The sequence below is a fragment of the Prionailurus bengalensis genome, chromosome C2, assembly GCF_016509475.1.
Source record: "Prionailurus bengalensis isolate Pbe53 chromosome C2, Fcat_Pben_1.1_paternal_pri, whole genome shotgun sequence".
NCBI lineage: Eukaryota > Metazoa > Chordata > Mammalia > Carnivora > Felidae > Prionailurus > Prionailurus bengalensis.
Window position 1 is genome coordinate 72,740,672 of NC_057350.1, and position 17,804 is coordinate 72,758,475.

The 17,804-nt window shown below is 35.7% G+C and overlaps 1 protein-coding gene and 1 pseudogene across 1 annotated transcript in view; one reads left to right on the plus strand and one right to left on the minus strand.

The window, feature by feature from the left end:
* PIGX (phosphatidylinositol glycan anchor biosynthesis class X) overlaps positions 1-17,804 on the plus strand; it is a 35,593-nt gene that overhangs the window by 11,658 nt on the left and 6,131 nt on the right. The window contains exons 5-6 of the mRNA XM_043593292.1: positions 7,208-7,349; positions 16,415-16,628. Coding sequence (XP_043449227.1) covers positions 7,208-7,349; positions 16,415-16,628 — 356 coding nt within the window. The remainder of the gene's footprint in view (positions 1-7,207; positions 7,350-16,414; positions 16,629-17,804) is intronic.
* LOC122491571 lies at positions 962-4,397 on the minus strand (annotated as a pseudogene).

Genomic DNA, 17,804 nt, shown 5'->3' on the forward strand with positions numbered 1-17,804 from the left:
CTTTCCATCCATCCTTGTTTCTCATCTTAAATGGAAGGTATCCAGCCTTTCACCATTAAATATGGTATTTATGTTAGATATTTTTGTAGGTGGCTTTTATCAGTTGAGGATGTTCTTTTATGTTCCTAGTTTCCTGAAAGTTTTTTTCATGATTAATGCTAAGCGTTATTAAAAGCTTTTTTTGCATCTATTATAAGAGAATCATATGATTTTTCTAATTTATTCTGTCAATATGGTACAGTACAAATGTTGATAATTGGAATAATAAACTTCCCCCTTGGTTGTGATGTATTATTATCTTCTTGAAATATTACTGGATTCGATATGCTAGTATCTTGTTAAAGATTTTTTATTTCTGGGGCACCTGGGTGGATCAGTCAGGTGGGCGTCCAACTTTGGCTCAGGTCATGATCTCAGAGCTCATGAGTTCGAGCCCCGTGTCGGGCTCTGTGCTAACAGTTCAGAGCCTGGAGCCTGCTTCAGATTCTGTGTCTCCCTCTCTGCCCCTCCCCCACTTGTGCTGTCTCTCTCTCTCTCTCTCTCTCTCTCTCTCTCAGAAGTAAATAAACATTTTTGAAAAAGGTTAAAAAATTTTAATTTAATTAAAAAAACAAAAAATAACAAAACAAAATAAATAATAATTAAAAGATTAAAAAATAAAAATAAATTTTAATGTTTTTATTTATTTTTGGGACAGAGAGAGACAGAGCATGAACGGGGGAAGGGCAGAGAGAGAGGGAGACACAGAATCTGAAACAGGCTCCAGGCTCTGAGCCATCAGCCCAGAGCCTGACGCGGGGCTTGAACTCACGGACCGCGAGATCGTGACCTGGCTGAAGTCGGACGCTTAACCGACTGCGCCACCCAGGCGCCCCAAAAATAAATTTTAAAAAAGGGATTTTTTACTTCTCTGTTCATGAGGAATATTGGTCTATACTTGTCTTTTGTTGTGATGCTTTATTTGGGCTTTGGTGTCAGGCCAGTGCTGTCCTTGTAAAATAAATTGGGAAATATTTCCTTCTACTTTATTTTCTGATTGTGCAGCATTGGTATTATTTCTTTTAAAAATAATTAATAGAATTAAACAATAAAGCCGTCTAGGGCTGAGGTTTTTCATGCGGGAAGGCTTTAAACTTTTTCTTTTAATTACAGATTCAAGATACAGAGATATTTATTCTATTTTTTCTTTTGTCAGTTTTTGTAATTTTTTCTTTCCAGGAATTTAGCTATTTTAAGTTGTTTAATTGGAGTAAAATTATTCAAGTATTCCCTTATTGTCCTCTTCATATGTAGAGATCGTATAGTAATGTTTCCTCTTTTATTCCTGATATTGGTGATCTGTGCTTTTTCTCTTTCATGATCAGTCTAGAGATTTGTCAATGTTACTGATTTTTGGAAAGAAAAGGTTTCATTGATGTTTCTCTATTGTCTACTTTCTGTTTCATTGATTTCTGCTCTTTATTATTTCTTTCCTTTTTGCTTTAAGTTTAATTTCCTTCTTAGTTTTTTAATGTGGTGGCTTAGGTCATTGATTTTAGAGTTTTTTCCTTAATAAAAGTATCTTTGCATTTAAGGCTGTGTTTCCTTCTATGCAGGACTTTAGCTGTATCCTGTAAGTTTTGACGTGTTTGTTTTCATTTTCATTTAGGTCAGTATATTTTCTAATATCCTTTTTGATTTCTTTTCTTACATCAGTTATTTAGACATATGTTGTTTGATTTTAAGGTTTTGGGGGATTTTCCAGAAATTTTTTACTGATTTTTTTGTCTGTTTTTTTATAGTAACTATTTATTCTAACCTGAGCACCTCAAAATAAACTGAACACTAGTGAAATGTTTTCTTTACCAATTTGGAATTATTATAAATGTACAAGTTCTGCTAGCTGTTCAGCACTCAAATAGGTTAGATCATCCTTGACACATAATGGAAATACCTAAAACAATTAGTGCAATATACTGAAGTGGTCAAAATAAAATGAATTTGGAAAATAAGGCTGCAAGATTATTACCAACATATTGCAGCACTCATATTATAGATTACAGGTATGTTGTTTACGATGGTTCTAGCCATACAGGAACAACTGAAGCCCTCTTCCTTCCAAAGAAGGAGAGAGGAAATAATTAGCTGTTTTAGTAACTGTAAAGTTTGCATACTTTCAAACAACTCTTAATATTGTAGAAAAGTAGTAAACATAATATGGACACTACAGTCCAGTACCTTACTTCCAATACAGTTGAAGATTGAATTTAAAATAAGTTTGGGGTGTCGGGGTGGCTCAGTCAGTTAAGCATCGGACTTTGGCTCAGGTCATTATCTCATAGGTCATGAGTTCGAGCCCTGTGTCGGGCTCTGTGCTAACAGCTCAGAGCCTGGAGCCTGCTTCGGATTCTTTTCTCTCTCTGCCCCTCCCCTGCTCACAGTTTGTCTCTCTCTCTCTCTCAAACATAAAGAAACATTAAAAAAATGAAAAAAAAAAAAGTTTGAATGTACATATTGTTAGTGCATCGACTGTATTACATCCAAAGGGAACAAAAGCCCCTTTTAGCCCCTAAACGACAAAGCTAGTAGTAATTAAACAGATTCACAGACATCTGGTTTGTTTCATTTTTGTTGAAGAGCCCACATGTTTGCAGGGAGTGCTGTTCATTAAGATGCATTTATCAGTTTCATATTCCTAAATTTAGATGTGGTTGCACTTGATTTTTTTAAGTCTATTTAAAAAATAACAGGACTGGCTATAGTTTAGATGTCATTGATGTTTATTTTTTTCCCCTGAAGATATGGGACTGTTTTCTCATGGCTAATTTGTTAAAATGTGGAATATACACTTTAAATGTAGATTCTAGGAGAAATTATCGTTTGTCTGAATTACTGTAGCAAAGTAGAAGTATCTTTAGATCATCCTTTTTAAAAAAGAATGTTCTGGGGTGTGTGGGTGGCTCAGTTTGTTGAATATCTGACTTTTGATCTCGCAGTTCTTGAGATGGAGCCTTGTGGGCTCCGTGCTGATAGCGTGGAACCTGCTTGGGATCCTGTCCCTTTCTCTCTGCCCCTTCCCTGCACACAAGGCCTCTCTCTCAAAATAAGTAAATAAACTTAAAAAAAATAGAAATAAATAAAAAAGAATGTTTTTGCAAAGCCTAAGTTAATGAGTTACATGCCTTTTTCATAGAACTGTGGTTAACTGTGGGTCCAAATAGTATTTTGTTATATCTCTGGTGATAAGAAATGACTTCTTCTAACCTTCCAATAAAGCAGTGGACAAATCTAGAGATTTGTCAATGTTACTGATCTTTGGAAAGAAAGTATTTCATTGATGTTTCTCTATTATTTGTCTAGTTTCTATTTCATTGATTTCTGCTCTTTATTATTTCATATTCTTCTATTGCTGAACAGAGGGACACGTGTGTTATTAAAAATTAAGTTCAAAACACTTAAAATAATTCTGTATTAGAAACTTGACTCTATCATAAATCTCTTTTTGGAAATCACCTTGGACCTGTTAAGTGTACCAGTTTCAGTGTTATTAACATTTAAGGAAAAAAAAACATTTTAAGAAGCAGAAGAATATTCCAGCTAGCTCAAACTGGAGGTTTAATTACTACGACCCTGACTCCTGGTTGGCTGTGTGAGTTCAATAAATTCTGCTGCTCTTCCTCTGGCAGAATTTGCTCCTGGATTTTGTGGTCCATTATTTGGCAGATTTTTTGCTATTACTGTAAATATTTCATTTACATTCATTGATGTTTTAGCTGATGTCTCCATGAATAATAATTTTGTCATCTGCATAGGACTGTGCTTCCTGGAAATCTACAGCTCATTTATTCTAGGTCAGCTTTGTTTCCTGGTAAAGCTATGACAGTGTTAGGACTTGCTTGCCTCTGAAGTTCTTTAACCCAGTTTTTTTGCTCTTGCAAAGAACTCCTCATTTGAGATCTCATATTCAAGTCTGGCTACCTGTGCTTCTCTGTGGTACATTGGTGCTAGGCTATAGTATGATTCTTGACCAGCTGCGTCCCCTACTTCAGACTTCACAGTTGTATTATCAAGCTAGCCAATTTGGGTTACAGAAGCAGCCGCAGCAGTATTCTCTTGAAATTCATGAAACTGGCCCTTCACAAAAAAAGAACTAGGCTTGATTTGCCAAGGGCAGACTCTTCCAGAAGTACTAGTTTGAACTGGCATATTGTATCTACAGTATTTGGCCTGTTGGGTCTTGTTGCTCCTCCATTAGCCATGTCCACATTTGAAAGAGGCCCTAATTTCAATCTCCTAAATGAATTTCCGGGATGCAGGGTGTCCATTTTTTTCTTTCTGGTGGTAAAGAAACCTGAGACTACCCATGTAACTGTGAAGCCAAAGCTTCCTGGCAGCAGATCCCAGGCAGAGGCAAAGGAGGAGACTGAGCCTGAGGCTGTGGCTTTGGTGAAGGCGGTTTCTCCTCCTCTTTTGATTTCTAACTCAATTCCCTGTGGTTAGAGACTATACTCAACAAGATTTCAGTCCTATGAAAACTTCTAGAGACTTGTTTTATTGCCCAGCATATAGATTTTTCTAGTGCAGTGTGCTCTTGTTTGGTAGAACAGTCTATTAATGTCAGATAAACTTGATTGAAGATTGTGAATGCCTTCTATATCCTTACTGATTTTCTACTTATTCTATCCATTATTGAGAGAGGGGTATTAAAATCTCTGGCTGTAATTGCAGATTTGTCTATTTATCCTTGAAGCTTTACCAGTTTTTGCTGTGAAGTAAAATACATGAACATTTTGAAGCACTGTTTTTAGATGTTTTATAGCACATTTAGGATTATTATGTGTTCTGAGGAATTGATCCTTTTATCTTTTTGTAATGTCCTTCTTTATCCCTGACAATATTCCTTGTCCTGAAATCTGCATTTTTGATGTTAATATAGCAATATTTTTATTATTATTATTTCACTATTTTTATTATTAATGTGTGTCTTATAGATAGCATATAATTAATTGTTGCTATTTTATCCAGTCTGTCAATCTCTACATTCTAATTGGAATGATTAGACCATTTACTTTTTTTTTTTTTTTTAATGTTTATTCACTTAGACAGAGACAGAGTGTGAGTGGGGGAGGGGCAGAGAGAGAGGGAGACACAGAATCCGAAGCAGGCTCCAGGCTCTGAGCTGTCAGCCCAGAGCCCGACACGGGGCTGGAACTGATGAACTGTGAGATCATGACCTGAGCTGAAGTTGAACACTTAACCAACTGAGCCACTGAGGAGCCCCTAGACCATTTACTTTAAAAAAAAAATTCTTAAGTTTATTTTGAGAGGAAGACAGAGAGAGAGTGAGCGCACATGTGTGCTTATGTGAGCAGGGGAGGGACAGAGAGGGAGGGAGAGAGAGAATTCCAAACCGGCTCTGCGCTGACAGCACAGAGCCCAACATGGGACTCAATCCCACAAACCATGAGATCGTGACCTGAGCTGAGGTCAAGAGTCAGAAGCTTAACTGACTGAGCTACCCAGGTGCCCCTGGACCATTTACTTTAATATAAATATTTATTTGCTTGGTTTGGTTTAACCCTATCCATTTTGTTACTTTTTTTATATTTGTCCTAGCTAATCTTTTCTCTCTTTCCTTGCCTTATTTTAGATAAATTGAATATTGTTTAAGCATTCCATTTTATCTCCATTTTTGGCTTACTAGCTATACCTCTTTCTTTTTCTAATTGGTTGCTTTAGACTTTATAGTGTACAATTTCAGCTTATCATAGCCTACCTTCAAATATTATTCCACACTAAGAATAATGTCTGAATCTTAGAATCGTTCATTTCTTTCTCCTCTTTCTCTTCCTTTTTTTTTTAATGTTTATTTATTTTTGAGAGAGAGTGTGCATGCTTAAGCAGGGGAGGGGCAGAGAGAGAGGGAGAGACACAGAGTCTGAAGCAGGCTCCAGGCTCCAAGCTGTCAGCACAGAGCCTGTCATGGGGCTGGAACTCATGAACCACTAGATCAAGACCTGAGTCAAAGTCAGACACTTAACTGACTCAGCCACCTAGGCATCCTGATATGAGCATTTTTGAGTGTGTGGATTTTATCTTCCTTTGAAGGGCATTGGGCTTATTTTTTCTATTAGCAGTTAAATTAACTTGTGTATCAGCTTGATCCTCTTAACCTTTTTTTGTATAGCTCTAAAATTAAAGTGGCCTTTACTGCAAGGCTAATTTAGCTGCAAAGGCCTTGCTGTATTGGTATCTTTACCAAAAGCTATGGTCTCTGTACTTTGGTTGGTTGGAAATGCAGATTTCTCCCAACTTGTGTGAAATTTTAGAATTTCTGATTTTTCAGTTCCCTGGTTATTCTTTGCCCAGTCTCGTGGAATTACACTTTACTCGTGCTTTTCTTAGTATTCAGAAAAAACTCAAAGGGAGACCAATTCAGATTTATAGAACTCCTACGTAGTACCGTCCTCTCTGGAATTTAGCACCTTATCTTCCAGCTACTTCAGTCTCCCTTAACTTGTTGTTGTTTAAGTTTATTTATTTTGAGAGAGAGAGAAAGAGAGAATTCCAAGTAGGCTATGCACTGGCAGCGCAAAGTCCAACGTGGGGCTCAAACTCACAAACCTTGAGATCATGACCTGAACAGAGATCAAGAGGTGGACGCTTAACGGACTTAGCCACCCAGGCGCCCCTCCCTTTACTTCTATCTCTGTTTTATAATTTAAGCAAAACCACTGTGTTGTGCTTTGGGTTTCCTTCCCCATACTTGGTCCAACATGTGCCTTCAGGCAGAAAGCTGAGACAATTATACATTTAGGTTTATAATCTACTTCAAATTAATATTTGTATGTGGTATGAGTTTGAGATCAAGGTTCATTTTTTTTCTGTGTAGATTTCTTGTTTCAGTACTACTTGTTGAAAAGACTCTCCTTTTCCTATCAAATTATATTGGCACCTTTATTGCCTATAAACGTGTGTGTCTGTTTTTGGACTCTATTTCTTTCCATTGATCTTTGTTTTCATACTAATACTGTACTGTGGCTTATGACATAAATTCATGAACGATCTCATGAGTGGTTCTGACATGATATAAATATTTCATTTGACTTTATGATTTTCTGAAAAATGAATTTGAAATGCAGTGTTTTTACTAATTCGAATGTAATGTTATGCTATTTCATTTAACAATTGAATGGAGAGATTTATTTTAAATGTACTTATCTTACAGAGACCTCTTAATAAAAGTGAAATTTGGAGAAAGCCTTGAGGACTTACAGACCTGCCGACTCTTAATTAAACAGTACATTCCATCAGGACTTTTTGTGGATCCATATGAGTTGGCTTCATTACGAGAGAGAAACATAACAGAGGTATAACTATTAGAGAATTTTTTTGAGAGCGAAATTATTTTAGGGATGCTATAATTTGGATTAAGGAAAAATAATAGACAAAGCAACATGGTACTCTTTATTCATTTTGTTAAAGCATATAAAGTAATTTTTAGGTAGGATAGGAATATTCTTTAAAAAATGAGTGATATGTGTCAAACTTGTCAGTAATAAACCAACTGAACTGAACTAGTTAAATGCTTTTTGTCAGATTGGCTCCTAGTTTAGTGACTATTATATGTTTTTGTGAAGATTAATGATTAATAAATACTGCTTCAGCATTTAACAGTATCGTTAGAGTGACATATACCCCAACATCTGTATAATTCGAATGTGGGAGGAAAAGAAGCTGATATTTATTGGATATCTATATGCCAGATATCTTCTTTTTTTTTTTTTTAAGGAAGCAAGGTATGTTAAGCATTAGAGAAAGATGATGTCCCATACCTTCTGCACAGATCAATCTTTATAAAAACCCTAGAAGTATTATCTTTCCACTTTATAGATAAGGAACCTGAGCCACAAAGAGGCCAAGTAACTTATCCAGGATCACACAGGTAAATGGAAGAGCCAAGAGATAAATCCAGGATTGTCTAATTGCAAAGTTGTTGCTCTTTCCAGAAATGAATCTTATTCCTTAGTTAATGGTTTCCTTAACTTTTGGTAAGAATTACTTGGGGCTGCTCTTTGTGCAGATTATGTCTTTCTGGGAAATCTTAATTCAGTAGATCTAGATTGGACCAAAAATCTGTTTTTAACAACTCAGATGATTCCTATTAAGAAGTTTTGGGAAATCTTTGTTCGTAAGATTATAATCTCTATATAAATATAGAAAAGGGGGGCGCCTGGGTGGCGCAGTCGGTTAAGCGTCCGACTTCAGCCAGGTCACGATCTCGCGGTCCGTGAGTTCGAGCCCTGCGTCAGGCTCTGGGCTGATGGCTCAGAGCCTGGAGCCTGTTTCCGATTCTGTGTCTCCCTCTCTCTCTGCCCCTCCCCCGTTCATGCTCTGTCTCTCTCTGTCCCAAAAATAAATAAACGTTGAAAAAAAATTTTTTTTAAATATAGAAAAGGTAAAATAAATATACTATACTTGGAGTCATATATAATGACATTTTATTTCTAATTGTGGTTTAGGCCAGTTTCTTCATCTGTTTTAATTACTTAAATTTCTTCCTGAATAGGTAATTATATTCTCATGGTTCAATATTCAGCAGGTATGAAAAGGTGTATAATGATGAACTTCTACCTCTCTCAGCCCCCATTCATGAAATTTCTTCCTGTGTTCTGGTTTTTTTGCACATATATAACAGTTTAGATACACATGTTCACATATATGGCAGTGTCGGTACATATACACATGTGGAAAGACCTCATTGCTTTTTTCCTCATCTGTTTCCTTCACTGAGTCATGAATTTTGAATGAGGCTTTTGAAATTTTAATAATAGGTTTCAAATTTAAACGCAGTTCTTGGCTTGTAGTGACATGGATTGGAATCATATTTAAATTTCCGTAATAAAATTGCCTACCATGTTTTAAGAAAATGGAATTATTTTTGCACAGGAGTGCCCAAAAAGAGGTCATATGCACACCCTCTTGGTAGGGATGAGATTGGGGTATGTGCAGATGGTTGTAGCAAGAAACTGGGCAGGAACAGGATGCCACTCTGGATTGATTGACAAGTTTCTCTTTATCTTGATTTTCTGTTTCCTATTTTTTTTTTTTTTTTTTGGAGAGAGAGTGAGTGAGCTAGTGGCAGAGAAAGGGAGAGAGAGAGAGAGTCCCAAAGCGGGGCTTGAGCTCACCCCAGGCAGGGCTCGAGCTCACCCAACATGGGGCTCAAGCTTATGAACCATAAGACCATGACCTGGGCCAAAGTCAGATGCTTAGCCAACTGAGCCACCCAGGTGCCCCTTGTTTCCTAATTTTCTAATCCCTAATTATAAGACTTTTAAGTGAATTTACTATTTCATTTGGCAATTTCTAGAAAAATAGATGTCTCATTTGTGACACATAGCTAATTGGAAGTTGATTTCCTGATATATGAGATGTTATTTCCTTCTGCCTAACTGGGTTGAGACTGTGGCACAATTATTTGTGCAGAGAAACTCTGTCACAAGAAGTGGTATTAAATGATGAGTATAACTGGATAGAAGTTAATTTATATGTAGTAAATGATCAATGCTTATATATTTAGATAGAGATCTTGACTGTTCCATGAGATAAAATGTGTGACTGCAGCAAATAGAACAGTGGGTTCAAATTAAATGAGTGATGTGTGGCAACAAAATGTTTTGTAAGGAGTTTGTGATGGTTTATCAGCAATTTGAAAATAAAGACAAGCTTTAAATAGGTACATTGGATAAGGCACATCAAATGAATCTCATTTCATTTTTAGATAGGGCTGTTAGATGTACTTAATCAAAATCTCTCACATTCTTTGAAAACAGCATAATATTAGATTGAAACATATGAAATTGCTGTTCTTTAGATCAAAATGGAAATGCTGTGTTTTTGAAATCATAAGTTTTACTCAATCAAAATATGTAGTATTAGGTTCTATGCCCTGACCTATGCCCTGACCAAGTTGGAGGACAGCGACCAGATATACTCTCTCATGTGAAACAACCAAGAAGTAGACAAAATATATGAAATGATGGAAAAGATCATTGACTATCAGACAATGAGGGCAGTGATATGTGAAGTAATTGGGCAATTAATAAGGTGAGCTTTACAACCATCCCAGCTTATTGCTTTGGAGAGTTTTCAGACTACAGTATAGGGAGCAGGAACCCAAGCAGAACCTGGTAGACTTCTTGAATTGAGGAGATGAAGGTGAGATTCTGGGGAGACCGAGGTCAGCAGAATTCACAAGACAGCATGGTAGAGAGGAGAGAATTGCATAGAGACAACTCCAGAGATCCATAAAAGATTCTCCTCAAGTACATAGTTGAGTATTGATTAGTGCATGCATGTGAGGAAACTACTTGCTGCTGGGAAAAGAACCGTATGAAAAAATTAGAGGTTATAGTGTCTGGTACTCACATAAGGCCAGTAGTAGTGTCTGCTCCCAGCAACCAGGCTAGGAACAGCCTCCTGATTCACTGGGCATTAGATAGAGTAAATAGAAGAAATTTTACTCAGTAGTGGGAGATACTTAGCCCTAGACTGAACATTATGGCAGTTCTGTTTAATAAATCTTAAAAGCAAGACCTTCAGAAAACCAAACTGTTTGTACATGACTTTACTGCATACAAACAAAACTGAAGAATACTTATAGGAATACAGAAGTATCCAGCACCCAATAAGATCAAAATCACAATGTCCTGATTCTAATAAAAAAATAGGAGGTATGAAAAGATGGGGAAAAATATGACCTGTAATGAGATAAATGAATCAATCAAAACCAATCTAGAACTGGCCCAGATAGTAGGATTAACAGACAGGACATGAAAACAGTTATTATAACTGTATTCATATGTTCAAAAAGGTACGTAGAGACGTGGAAGATATATAAGAGGGCAACATTGAACTTGTGAAGAAAGTAATGGCATTCAAGGATTGCAGAAAAATTAATAAATTTGAAAACATAGTAATAGAAACCACAAAAAATATAAAACAGATTAAAAAATAGAAATGTAAAAAGTAAATGGAGCAGTAGTGAGTTGTGGGACAACTTCAAATGGCCTACTGTCCCTGTGATTGAACTATCTTGAAGGGAAATCTCTACTCCATATTCCTTGCAGCATTATTTACAGTAGACAAGCTATGGAAACAACCTAAGTGTCCATCAACAGATGAATGGATAAAGAAAAACACACACACACACACACACACACACACTGGAATGTTACCTATAAAAAAGAAGAAAATCCTGCCTTTGCATCAACACACATGAACCTTGAGTGCATCATGCTAAGTGAAATAAGTCAGACAGAGAAAGACAAATCTCACTTATATGTGGAATCTAAAAAAAACTGAACTCAGATTGGTAGACTGGTGGTGGTTGCCAGGAGCAAGAGTGTGGGAGGAATAGGTGAAGGTGGTCAAAGAGTACAAACATCCAGTTATAAGATGAGTAAGTTCTGGGAACTAGTGTAGAGTATGGTGACTGTAGTTAACAATAATGTGTATTTGAAAGTTAACAGAAAAGAGTATACTTTAAGATTTTTCATTGGGGGCGCCTGGGCTGGCTCAGTTGGTACAAAATGTGACTTTTAAGTTTATTTATTTTGAGAGAGGAAGAAAGCGTAGGTGGGGGAGGGTCAGGGAGAGGGGGAGAGAGAGAGAATCCCAAGCAGGCTCTGCACTGTCAGCACGGCGCCCAACTCAGGGTTTGACCTCATGAACCATGAGATCATGACCAGAGCCAAAGTGGGATGCTTAACTGACTGAGCCATTCAGGCACCCAGGAATAGATCATTAAAAAAATGTACGGTTAGAATTAACATCTCAGTGTCAGAAAAGTATTATACCTTTAATTTTTATAAAGTTTTACATTTGTAGATTGTAGAAGTTGTTCAAAGCCACCACTTACTATGCCTTAATTGAGAAGTTTTTTTGAAGAGCTCTAGTTCATGAGAGAAAGATATGGCAAATGGTATTGATATGGCACAATTTCATAGCTTAATTCATTTAATTTAGCTGTAGTGGTTTGTGACATATGTAGTCACATGACAACACTCAACTATTGTCATGAAAGAGTATAGATCCATGTCTGTTAACCAGTGTATACTCCCTTTGGATTAATGTTTGATGTATAATTTCAGTTTTTTGATAATACATTATTGCTATTTTATCTGCAGTGAGAATGGAATAACAAAATATTTTTTGCAGATCAGTATATAGTCACTAGGCTTTTGGCGGTTGCACTGATAGTTTAGGCACATATTTGGGAAATCTAGCATCCAGCCATTGTCCAGATTACTTTTGATTGTCAGGTTATGATATCCAAAAATATTTTTCTCTTGTTTTACATCTAAAGTGATATACACACTTCCAGCTGTCTGAGGTTTTGGTTACCTGTCAATGCATGTACCTACTTGTACAATTTTTTCCCCTTCCCTGTTGTAGGTCGGTTTTAAGAAACTCCTAGCCCAAACTCCTAAATCACCTCTAAGACCTCAAGTTGTTGTTTATGGGTTAGCTTGTGTTGATTCTTAATTGATCTTGGTTTAAAATGGATTTAGGTCTTTGTTGAAGTTCATGTAAAAAAAAAAAAAAAAGATTCTCATTCTAAGAATTGAGATACAATTCAAATCACAAAATTCACCCTTTTGAAATATACAAGTTAGTAGTTTTTAGTATATTCATAAAATTGTACAACCATCACAACTATTCTAGAATATTTTCATTATTTTCCAAGAAACCCTTAAAAGGCTAACTTTTGAGTTTCAATGCCTAGCGTAAAAGTTTTTGAACCGTTACCAAATAACTCTTCAACCAACAGAGCTCTCTCTGAAGGCCAAATTGTTATTTCTTCCTGCCTCATTTTCATTATATCCCAGTTTCAATGCACGTTTTAAAAATTCTCAATTCGGAGAACTTACCATATATTTATTTCTATGGGAAAAATAATAAGTAAACAATATTTAGAGAAGTTGAAGATCATTGTGCCATCATAAATTCTAAGTATCACAATCAGGAATATACTTTATATCAGTTTTACTTATTATGCTTAATTTTCAGCTACAGGCATATCTCATTTTACTGTGCTTCACTTTATTGTACTTCACAGATACTGTATTTTGTTACAAATTGAAGGTTTGTGGCAACTCTGTTCAAGCCTATCAACATCATTTTTCTTTTTTTTTTTAACATTTATTTATTTTTGAGACGGAGAGAGAGCATGAAAGGGGGAGGGTCAGAGAGAGAGGGAGACACAGAATCTGAAACAGGCTCCAGGCTCTGAGCAGTCGGCACAGAGCCCAACGCGGGGCTTGAACTCACAGACCGCGAGATCATGATCTGGGCCAAAGTCGGACGCCTAACCGACTGAGCCACCCAGGCACCCCTCAACATCATTTTTCTAACAGCATTTGCTCACTTCATGTCTCAGTATCACATTTTGGTAATAATATTTTTAACTTTTTTATTATTATATTTGTTATGGTGATCTGTGATCAGTGATTATAACTTGCTGAAAGTGTAGATGCTGGTTAGCATTTTTTAGCAATAAAATATCTTTAAGGCATGTACATTGGGTTTTTTTTTTAAGGCATAATGCTATTGCACACTTAATAGATTACAGTGTAGTATAAGCATAACTTTTATTTGCATTGGGAAGCCAAAGGATTCATTTGATTTGCTTTATTGTGATGATCAAGAACCAAACCCACAGTATCTCTAAAGAATGGCTGTATTAAATATTAGTTTTTTTGTTTAGTTTAACCTAATTGAATAAGGGAGTCTGTGTGACCTGGCTTTGAGTCTTGGTTCCTCTACTTATTCTTTATATTGTTTATTCACTCAGATACTTTGTTTGCTCATTTATATAATAAGGCTAATAGTTCCTGCCAGATAGGGTTCTTGTGAAAATTAAAGGAGATAATGTATATAAACCACTTAATGAAATACCTGTCAATATAGTAGCTACTCAAAGAAAGATATGTTTATTATTATCATGTCATACATACATAAGATAGATAGAAGGGGTGCCTGGGTGGCTCATCGGTTAAGCATATGACTTTGGCTCAAGTCATGATCTCACAGCTCGTGAGTTCAAGCCCCACGTCAGGCTTCGTGCTGACAACTCAGAGCCTGGAGCCTGCTTCAGATTCTGTGTCTCCCTCTCTCTCTCTATCCCTCCCTCATTTGCTCTGTCTCTCTCTCAAAAATAAATAAATACATTTAAAAAAAATTTTTTTAAAGATAGATAGAAAATAAGATGTTCATAAGATAAGATAGAAAATTTTGGGCTGTTTTTTTAATTTACATTTAGTTGTATCCAAGGAGAGTTCATTAATAAATTTCTAGCAGGAGGTCTCTAGTAAGATTCCTTAGGACTTTGCTCTTGATCCTCCTGGTCAATGTTTTTATCCTTAAGTGAAAATACAGAAGACATAGTTACCAAATTCATAAATGTTACATAAATGTTGGTTGACAGGTTGAATTTCAATTAAATCTCAACATCCTGGAAAAAATAGACTGTAGCCAGGAAGATAAAATTTAATAGAGATAAATCTAGGCCCTTCATTTAGTTAGTAATAAGTCAATTATTTGAAAAAATAGTTTCTTGAATGTTTTTGCAAAATTTTCAAATGAAAGATATAGGGACGAATAGGTGGAACACAGGGTCAGCGAAACTACTTTGTAGGATGCTGTAATGGGAATTTATGTCCTTTTACATCTGTCAAAACACATAGAATCTACAACATAAAGATTGAACCCTAACTTAAATGATGGACTTTAATTTGTCAAAACCGGCTTATCAATTGTAACAAATGTACCATACTAATGTTAATAGTAGAGAAAACTGTAGGGTGGGGGTGATACATAGAGATGCTGTATTTTCTGCTCTGTTTTCCTGTAAACCTGAAACTGCTCTGAAAAATAGTCTTAATTTTTTTAAAAAGTACATATATCTTCTATATATGGATATATATCTCACTGAAATAAGGCTGCTAAATAATCTTACAATTTTTGACTGAAAGTAATATTGCTACTATATACCCTGAGTGTTTCTAAAGGTAACTAATATGATGAATGATTCGGAAACCATATCATGAGAAACCAAGAAAGCTATGAATGTTTCTCTGAGGAGGAGAAAATTTAGTGGAAATGTTTGAGGGACCCTTAGTGAAATAGGGAACAGTTTTATTGTAGGTATTGTAAGCAAGGACAGTTGTGAATGTTATATACCAGAGCATCAAATTTCTACGTATAAAAAAGGAATAACCTAAAAAAAAAAAAGAAAAGAAAAGAATAACCTTTTAACAGTAGATAAAATGAGATGACTTAAAGCAATAAGCTTCCTTTTAGTCATTGAGAGTATTCAAGCAGTGACTGGATCCTTGAACAATGCTCTCATTGGGACAGTGGTTTAATTTGATCACCTTTAAAGTTCATTATGACTCATAAGATTATATAACTCCCTGGCTTTTGCCAGTGAGTTGTTTTTTCTTATTCCTGTGATAATCAGAGAAGGAAAAACATGTGAAAAAATAAAGTACTTGGTGCTTCCATCAAACAGGAGAATTAGGATGTTTGCCATGATGGGAAGAAGTTAATTCTGGTTTTTTCTCTGAGATGTATCTGGGCTTCATTCACATAGAGAATCTAGAGACAAGTTGTATGTGTGTAGGTCTGTACACACACATACACACACACTCACAGATTATGTATAGAGTGCCTATATATGTGTACATATATGTGCATGTGTATATATGTGTTTATACATAAATGTGTGTGGATGGATATTTAATATATACACACACAAACATTATAATTCAGGACTAATTTCTGCAACATATGCATTTTTACTTTTGGTGTGGAAGATCTATTTTAAATTGTTTTTTACCATATTTTTTTAAAGAAGCATTTACTATTTTTCTATTAACTTTTTATACCAAATATGGAAAGAGTGCTGACCTTTGCTTTGACTTCCTGACCACAGTACTCTGTCTTACTCACTGCCATCTTAACTTCTCTGAAGAACAGGAAATTACCAGAATGATAGCAATCATTTCAACCCAATACTGGGTTAACTGTTTTTGTCATAGTTTTCATATTTATTAAATGCCATATTCCCAGAATTTCTCTTTTTTTGGTACCTGTTTTGTCACCCAAGCAAGGTTGATAAAGAAACTACAAATAAATAATTTTTATTGTGGGGAAAGTTCACACCCTAGAGTATAATTTCCTCAGTTTACTTTTAGTAAACAAACTTTTAGAGCACATCTTGTGTTTTGTGGATGGCATGGAATGGAAATTGTTTATAAGGGGGGGATTAGACATTTCTGTTCATCTGTATAGCAATCTTCTGGTTTTATTTATTGATCTTCCTCATTCATTTCTTCTTCTGGATTAATATTTGCTGTTTTTTTGACAGGCAGTGATGGTTTCAGAAAATTTTAATATAGAAGCTCCCAATTATTTGTCCAAGGAATCTGAAGTTCTAATTTATGCCAGACAAGATTCACAGTGCATCGATTGTTTCCAAGCTTTTTTGCCTGTGCACTACCGCTATCATCGGCCACATAGTAAAGATGGAGAAACCGTTATTGTGGTCAATAACCCTGATTTACTAATGTATTGTGACCAAGGTGAGGGTTGCAAGTCTTTTCTGAAGGTTGAAAATAAAAGTAAAGATGTGGTGGCAAGTCTGAAGTCAAGGGCAAGGATGACAAAAGCATGTTTCTTTTTTCTTTTTAATTTTTTGATTGTAAAATAAACCGTAGATATAGAAAAACTTCACAAATAAATAGTAAATTATTATAAGGCAAATACCCTTGTAATTACCTCCCAGGTCAAGAAATAGAACTTCACCAGTCACCCTAGCAGCAGCTCCGTGTGTCCTGTCTCAATCATTGCTTCCTCCTTTCCTCTAAAACTAACCTACTATCCTGACTTTTAATCACTTCCTTATGTTTCTTTATACTTTTTTTTCACCCAAGTGGGCATTCTTAGAGAATAAAGCTTCATCTTTTCCATTTAAATAAATGTATTACCGTTAAATCTCTTAATTTACAGATTCCTCCTCTTTCCCTTTCTTTTTTTGAAAATTCCCCTTTTGAGGAGCACCTGGCTGGCCCAGTCAGTTGAGCATGAGACTCCTGATCTCAAGGTTGTGAGTTCAAGTCCCATGTTGGGCATGGAGCCTACTTAAAACAATAAAAATAAATAAATAAATAAATAAATAAATAAATAAATAAATAAATAAATAAATAAAAATAAAAGTTAAAATAAAAATTCACCTGTTGAGAAACCTGAATTTCTCATAGTTGGGGTTTTGGTGATTACACATTACATTCATGCTGTTCATCTAGCCTTTATTTCCTGGAAGTTGGCCACTGGCTCCAGATGTATGATCAGATTCAGCTTTGATTGATTTGACAAGAGTATAGGTGGTGGTGTGTTCTTGTATGATTAGGCATATAATGTCTAGTGTATTTCTTTTTTCGGCCATTGATCCTCTGTCCCTTTGCTGCTTTCTGTTTCTTCATGCTGATTTGCAGGACTTGCAGCTATTGGTGTTTTGTATCCACTTGCATGGATTTGTGTATTTGGTGGGGATACTTTATCACCTAGTTTTTTTATAAATGTTGGCCATGACTTTTTGGTTTGGGGAATAATTTTTCTTTCTGTTTTACGTTAAAAAAATTTTTTTAAGTTTATTTTATTTTTGAGAGACAGAGCACAACCAGGAGAGGGGCAGAGAGAGAGGGATACACAGAATCCAAAGCAGGCTCCACGCTCTGAGCTGTTAGCATAGAGCCCAG